Here is a 7,468-nt window from a genome sequence, read left to right as displayed (position 1 = left end):
CTATTTAACTGTGACTGTTTGCTGACTGTAGCTGTTTGCTGACTGTGACTGTTTGACTGTAGCTGTTTGCTGACTTTAACTATTTGACTGTGACTGCTGACTGTAGCTGTTTGCTGACTGTTTGCTGACAGACTGTAGCTGTTTGCTGACAGACTGTAGCTGTTTGTTGACTGTAGCTGTTTGCTGACTTTAACTGTTTGTTGACTGTGACTGTTTACTGACTTTAACTGTTTGTTGACATTAACTGTTGGTTGACTGTAGACTGTTTGCTGACTGTAACTGTTGGTTGACTGTAGATGTTTACTGACTGTAGCTGTTTGCTGACTGTTTGCTGACAGACTGTAGCTGTTTGTTGACTGTGACTGCTGACTGTTTGCTGACAGACTGTAGCTGTTTGCTGACTGTAGCTGTTGACTGTAGCTGTTGACTGTAGCTGTTTGCTGACTGTAGCTGTTTCCTGACTGTGACTGTTTGCTGACAGACTGTAGCTGTTTGTTGACTGTAGCTGTTTGTTGACTGTAGCTGTTTTTTGACTGTAGCTGTTATTGACTGCAGATGTTTGCCGACTTGTTGACTGTAGCTGTTTGCTGACTTTAACTGTTTCCTGAATGTAGCTGTTTGCTGACTGTTTGCTGACTGTTGACTGTAGCTGTTTTTTGACTGTAGCTGTTTGTTGACTGCAGATGTTTGCCGACTTGTTGACTGTAGCTGTTTGCTGACTGTAGCTGTTTGCTGACTTTTTGACTGTAGCTGTTTGCTGACTTTAACTGTTTCCTGAATGTAGCTGTTTGCTGACTGTTGACTGTAGCTGTTTTTTGACTGTAGCTGTTTGTTGACTGCAGATGTTTGCCGACTTGTTGACTGTAGCTGTTTGCTGACTGTAGCTGTTTGCTGACTTTTTGACTGTAGCTGTTTGCTGACTTTAACTGTTTCCTGAATGTAGCTGTTTGCTGACTGTTGACTGTAGCTGTTTTTTGACTGTAGCTGTTTGTTGACTGCAGATGTTTGCCGACTTGTTGACTGTAGCTGTTTGCTGACTGTAGCTGTTTGCTGACTTTTTGACTGTAGCTGTTTGCTGACTTTAACTGTTTCCTGAATGTAGCTGTTTGCTGACTGTTGACTGTAGCTGTTTTTTGACTGTAGCTGTTTGTTGACTGCAGATGTTTGCCGACTTGTTGACTGTAGCTGTTTGCTGACTGTAGCTGTTTGCTGACTTTTTGACTGTAGCTGTTTGCTGACTTTAACTGTTTCCTGAATGTAGCTGTTTGCTGACTGTTGACTGTAGCTGTTTTTTGACTGTAGCTGTTTGTTGACTGCAGATGTTTGCCGACTTGTTGACTGTAGCTGTTTGCTGACTGTAGCTGTTTGCTGACTTTTTGACTGTAGCTGTTTGCTGACTTTAACTGTTTCCTGAATGTAGCTGTTTGCTGACTGTTGACTGTAGCTGTTTTTTGACTGTAGCTGTTTGTTGACTGCAGATGTTTGCCGACTTGTTGACTGTAGCTGTTTGCTGACTGTAGCTGTTTGCTGACTTTTTGACTGTAGCTGTTTGCTGACTTTAACTGTTTCCTGAATGTAGCTGTTTGCTGACTGTTGACTGTAGCTGTTTTTTGACTGTAGCTGTTTGTTGACTGCAGATGTTTGCCGACTTGTTGACTGTAGCTGTTTGCTGACTGTAGCTGTTGACTGTAGCTGTTTGCTGACTGTAGCTGTTGACTGTAGCTGTTTGCTGACTTTAACTGTTTCCTGAATGTAGCTGTTTGCTGACTGTAGCTGTTTGCTGACTTTAACTGTTTCCTGAATGTAGCTGTTTGCTGAATGTAGCTGTTTGCTGACTCTTCCTGTTTCCATGAACCCTGATTGACGACTAAGTCACATGACATTCTGAGCTCAACAGTAAACAGGTACTGATTGATGATGCATTGATCGCTGTCCCTGCAGGTGTCTTTCGCAGCGCTGGCAGAGAGGAGGAAACGCTTCCAACTCGTGCACGGTGCTGTCGCTGCTCGGAGCGCCCTGCGCCTTCATGGGCTCGCTGTCTGCTGGACCTGTGGCCGAGTGAGTACACATCAATCAGCAATACATCAATCATTACCTTCATCCAGAACTGTCTGAGGGCATCCTGTACATGTTCTATCAGTAAGAAGGAGACAACGGTATTTTAATAAATATTGTTGTGTATTATTTAGACTGAATTATTTAGACTCTGATTACAGGATCCACATCACTATTGATTGGGTCCATGGATGAAGGCTGAAGCGCTGAAGTGTCTGAGTTTAGTTTTATAGAGCCGTCCTTTCTTTCCGTTTTTCCTTCTTTCCTTCCTCCTGCTCCATGTTTCCTCCTCTGCTTGATCTCTTTCTGTGTTTCCTCCTCTCTTTGATCTCTTTCCTTATTTCCTCCTCTCCTTGATCTCTTTCCGTGTTTCGTCCTCTCCTTGATCTCTTTCTGTGTTTCCTCCTCCTCTGCTTGATCTCTTTCTGTGTTTCCTCCTCTCCTTGATCTATTTCCGTGTTTCGTCCTCTCCTTGATCTCTTTCCGTGTTTCCTCCTCTCCTTGATCTCTTTCTGTGTTTCCTCCTCTCCTTGATCTCTTTCCGTGTTTCGTCCTCTCCTTGATCTCTTTCCGTGTTTCGTCCTCTCCTTGATCTCTTTCCGTGTTTCGTCCTCTCCTTGATCTCTTTCCGTGTTTCGTCCTCTCTTTGATCTCTTTCCGTGTTTCGTCCTCTCTTTGATCTCTTTCCGTGTTTCGTCCTCTCCTTGATCTCTTTCCGTGTTTCGTCCTCTCCTTGATCTCTTTCCGTGTTTCCTCCTCCTCTCCTTGATCTCTTTCCGTGTTTCCTCCTCCTCTCCTTGATCTCTTTCTGTGTTTCGTCCTCTCCTTGATCTCTTTCGGTGTTTCTTTCGGTGTTTCCTCCTCTCGTTGATCTCTTTCCTTATTTCCTCCTCTCCTTGATCTCTTTCGGTGTTTCTTTCGGTGTTTCCTCCTCTCCTTGATCTCTTCCGGTGTTTCCTCCTCTCCTTTATCTCTTTCCTTATTTCCTCCTCTCCTTGATTTCTTTCGGTGTTTCCTCCTCTCCTTGATCTCTTCCGGTGTTTCCTCCTCTCCTTGATCTCTTCCGGTGTTTCTTCCTCTCCTTTATCTCTTTCCTTATTTCCTCCTCTCCTTGATCTCTTTCGGTGTTTCCTCCTCCTCTCCTTGATCTCTTTCCTTATTTCTTCGTCTCCTTATTCTCGAGAGCAGCATATAGAAATGTGAGAGAAACAATTTCCTGTCAGTAGTTTTAGTTTGTTGGTTAGAAGAGATGTAAACTGTTTCCTGTCAGTTTTATTTTGGAGGATTTTCAGAAGTTCAACATCGATGTGTCGCTGTTGTCTGAGCACGCTCAATGTGCCCTTCCCGCCTCTGTGGTCATCAGCAACATCAGCACAGGAAGCCGCACCATCCTGCACATGAACAGGTGTGAAACAGGTGTGAGCAGGTGTGAACAGGAGTGTGTGTGTGTGTGTGTGTGTGTCACTAATGGCCTCTGTTTCAGGAACACTACCATCATCATCGTTGCCATGGAGAACAGTTTCCCATCTGTCAGTGGTTTTATTTTGGAGGAGTTAATATGAAGCAGTTTCCTTTCTCTCTCTCTCCCCGTCAGTTTCATCATGGCTGACTTCTCACGGCATGCTGTCGATGTCTCGTCGCTGGTTTGGCAGGTAGAAGGTCAAACTCCGTGCGCATGTTGTGTGGTTTGTCTGTCCAGCGGATCTCGAACCGTCGTTCTCTCTGACACGTAAGACGACCGGACGACTTGCCGGCGTCACACAGCGTTCACCGAAGACCTCTTGATCAATGAGGCCTTGTTACTGTGTTATCACTCCTATACATCTGATAGAAAATGAATACATTCAAAACCTCATAAAAAAAGGACCTCGTTTAAGAGAACACATTACAGCAGCTGGTTTAGAGCTGAAGTACTGCAGGTATGTAGAACATGATAATAACCTGATTACCTAATTCAGAGACCGCATCAGCTGATAAATAATCAGTATGCTGTTGGTTCTGTGTTCTTGTTGACCATTTAAAGTAAACTGAGCTTTTTTAAGAGAATAATATGTATATAAGTAAAAGGGTAAATGTTTTGGATTGTATTGTGTCTGACTCGCTGTCCTGCTGCATTTCTTGGCCAGGGCACCCTTAAAAAAGAGATCTTATCTCAATGGGTCTTTCCCCCTAGTTATTAAATAAAGGTTAAATAAAAAATAATAAATAATAGAAGCTGTGAACAGTTCATTTATTTGTTGTGAAAATAAAAAACCTGGAATCGGATGAATCTGCTATAACCTGTTTAATGAACCATGATGAACCTCCGAGGGCTAAAGAGAAAATGGGTTTAACCCCTCAGACTAACCGTAAAGGAATTTATAGTTCTGCATCAAACACGTGTTCTCTTGTTCCTTCTCATGAACGGGAACATATATACCCGACAAACACGAATGAACACGTTTCAGGCGAACGTCAGAATCTGAAGCTCCACCCGTCTGGTGCTGCAGGCAAATAAAACAAACATTGAGGTGTTTTGTGAACGCTGTTTGACCCACCTGAAAGAAGCATGAGTATCTGATCTAATCTGATCTGGGTGTTACTGGTTGCCTGACCCGCTGCAGAGGGAGACATTGAGGTCCTGAACCTGAATGGATCCACCAATCAGACTGAGCGAAGGAAAATAAGAAAATGCAGACGAATGTTTGTTTGCTGAGGAGTCTGGAGGGCCGGTCCGTGATGGTCACTTCTCAGGTTTTATAGTAGTCTGCACCAGCTTCTAATGTTTGAACTCTCCTGGTGTAGATTAAAGTCCTCCTCTGACTCACAGGAAGTGCATGTCAGAGATCAGAAGTGTTATCAGAGGAAGTGTTCTCTGCAGAGTTTTCAGGAGCTTCTTGAAGTCAGAGAGGGATGCCGCTGCTCTGATGGCGTGCGGTAGCTCGTTCCACCATCGTGGCATCACATATGAGAACAGGGACTGAGGTCGCTTTGTGTGAAGGGATGGCAGAGCCAGGCGGCGTTTGGTGGAGGAGCGCAGTGGCCCAGAAGGAACGTAGGCTTGGATTATGGAGTTTAGGTAGATGCTACAGACCCAGTAGTAGCTCTGGATGCAGCATCAGGGACTTCATCATCATCTCTCTCCTCTGGAAATAGGAGAAACCGCCAGGCTCTGCCTAAACTTTAGAGGAACGCCTCTCAACAAAGCTCTTTTGTTGACATGTTATGTCAGGTGTTTTATCCATGTGTGTCTATGTCATGCTAGGCTAACAGTCCTGGACCTCTCTGTGGACTCTGGGTCAGTCAGTTTGTTCACTGGGCTTCATCACGGACTCGTCACTTTGAGTCTCTGCAGTGTTTTGGGATTAATTTGTTGTCCATGATTCATTTAATCACTCAGATGTTCAATCCGACCACGTTCACACTTAATATGATGAAAAATGTTCAGTGATCGGAGAAAGTTCTTTCAAAATCATCAGATCAGATTCAACAAACTTACCTGTCCAGTTGTTTTAAAGGTAACTTCAGTCAGCCCTCTCACAGACACTGAAGAGGCTTCCAATGACCTGATTCATCTCAGTAACCACAACGTGTCTTTACACGAGGGCCCTGAGTGACTTCACTAAATACTGAAGGTGATGATTTTGAAGTGAACTCGCCACAAGTTTAATCTCTGAAATTCTTTGAATGACTGTTGAGGAAACTCCTCCCCCTCCATGAAACACACTGAGCAGGACAAAAAGGAAGATCAAATATTTAAGGGTCGTTCCCCTGGTCCTAGTTAGTCCTCCTGAGCCTGTGGGACCTCCTGAGTGATGGACGGAGGTGTTTCTGGACTCTGTTGGTTTATGAGGAATATAAACTCTGAACACATTTCCTGTCCCTCAGGAACCTTCCTGATGTCACAGCGGAGGATTTCTCCAAAGTCGACCTCCATCAGTTCAAGTGGATTCACTGGGAGGTTAGCGACGCTCCGAGTATCAGCTCAACAAAACCCGACTAATATGACTAACCAGTCTAACCCCAGTACCCAGCTAACCTGAAAACCTGGACTGAACCCAACTAGCAGAACCAACAGAACCAGCCCGACTAGACTGAGACTTCTGTCTCCATCTGACCTGTGAAAGAGACTTTATTTCAGAACACTTTAAAATCTGTCTCAAAGTTCAGTTTACTAACTTTATTGTTACTGTAAGAGGTCAAATACTGCTTCACTACTTCACAGTACACACACAGTAGTACAGTACAGTAGTATTATCTGGTTTCCATTGTGTTTTTGACTCTTCAGGGTCGAAATGCTGATGAGCAGGTGAAGATGATCCAACAGGTGGTGACGTATAACAGCACGTTGCCACAGCAACGTAGGATCACCGTCTCCGTGGAGTTAGAGAAGGCCAGAGACGCCCTGTATCAGCTGTTTCCTCACGGTGATGTGGTGCGAGTCTTTCACGGGACGCTGTTTACACTGTTTAACTGTCTGCAACGTGTAGAACATAAAGGCCCCTAGTTTAACAGTCTGAGCACACGCCGTGAAGCGCGTGGCGCAGGTGCGTTTAGGGCGTGTCCCTATCCAATTCTGCTACTACTAAAAAATGTTTGGTTGCACTTTGTCTGTGGACCACACCTCTTTTTCAGACCAACACTCCTAACCCTAAGCTCTGGCCACAAGTAGCCTACATTTACTTTGTTAAACTATGTGGGTGAAAAAATTACAACTGGGTCAGCTGGAAACTAGTAATGACACCTGGGTTGCACTTTGCACCGGGTGCTTGAAAGGGCGCCTGGAACGGGATGGAATCAGTCTGTCAGCTGTTCTTGTGTCTTCAGGTGGTCTCCTGTCTTCAGCTGGTCTCCTGTCTTTAGGTGGTCTCGTGTCTTCGGGTGGTCTTCTGTCCGTCAGCTGTTCTCGTGTCTTCGGGTGGTCTCCTGTCTGTCAGCTCTTCTCGTGTCTTCGGGTGGTCTCCTGTCTGTCAGCTCTTCTCGTGTCTTCGGGTAGTCTCGTGTCTTTGGGTGGTCTCCTGTCTGTCAGCTGTTGTCGTGTCTTCGGGTGGTCTCCTGCCTGTCAGCTCTTCTCGTGTCATGAAGTGGTCTCGTGTCTTCGGGTGGTCTCCTGCCTGTCAGCTCTTCTCGTGTCTTCGGGTGGTCTCCTGCCTGTCAGCTCTTCTCGTGTCTTTGGGTGGTCTCCTGTCTGTCAGCTCTTCTCGTGTCATGAAGTGGTCTCGTGTTTCGGGTGGTCTCCTGTCTGTCAGCTCTTCTCGTGTCTTCGGGTGGTCTCCTGCCTGTCAGCTCTTCTCGTGTCTTCGGGTGGTCTCCTGCCTGTCAGCTCTTCTCGTGTCTTCGGGTGGTCTCCTGCCTGTCAGCTCTTCTCGTGTCTTCGGGTGGTCTCCTGTCTGTCAGCTCTTCTCGTGTCTTTGGGTGGTCTGTCTGTCAGCTC

General features: G+C 45.5%; 2 protein-coding genes across 9 annotated transcripts in view; both read left to right on the top strand.

Moving 5' to 3' along the window:
• Positions 1-7,468, top strand: part of khk (ketohexokinase) — a 23,703-nt gene that overhangs the window by 4,240 nt on the left and 11,995 nt on the right. The window contains exons 2-6 of one of the 4 annotated variants that reach the window (XM_046075889.1): positions 1,942-2,058; positions 3,326-3,460; positions 3,650-3,784; positions 5,923-5,995; positions 6,323-6,469. In XM_046075889.1, coding sequence (XP_045931845.1) covers positions 1,942-2,058; positions 3,326-3,460; positions 3,650-3,784; positions 5,923-5,995; positions 6,323-6,469 — 607 coding nt within the window. The remainder of the gene's footprint in view (positions 1-1,941; positions 2,059-3,325; positions 3,461-3,649; positions 3,785-5,922; positions 5,996-6,322; positions 6,470-7,468) is intronic. The other 3 variants (XM_046075891.1, XM_046075890.1, XM_046075892.1) reach the window with 3 other exon arrangements.
• The window catches only part of LOC123987210, a 2,218-nt gene continuing 1,228 nt past the window's right edge, over positions 6,479-7,468 (top strand). Inside the window, exons 1-2 of one of the 5 annotated variants that reach the window (XM_046075887.1) lie at positions 6,479-6,992; positions 7,140-7,436. In XM_046075887.1, the coding sequence (XP_045931843.1) occupies positions 6,729-6,992; positions 7,140-7,436 (561 nt within the window). In that variant the 5' untranslated portion in view covers positions 6,479-6,728. Of the gene's footprint in view, positions 7,437-7,468 lie in introns of all 5 variants that reach the window. The other 4 variants (XM_046075886.1, XM_046075885.1, XM_046075884.1 and 1 more) reach the window with 4 other exon arrangements.

Source organism: Micropterus dolomieu, linkage group LG18, assembly GCF_021292245.1.
Source record: "Micropterus dolomieu isolate WLL.071019.BEF.003 ecotype Adirondacks linkage group LG18, ASM2129224v1, whole genome shotgun sequence".
NCBI classification, from domain to species: Eukaryota; Metazoa; Chordata; class Actinopteri; order Centrarchiformes; family Centrarchidae; genus Micropterus; species Micropterus dolomieu.
This window is presented reverse-complemented; position numbering and strand designations above follow the sequence as displayed.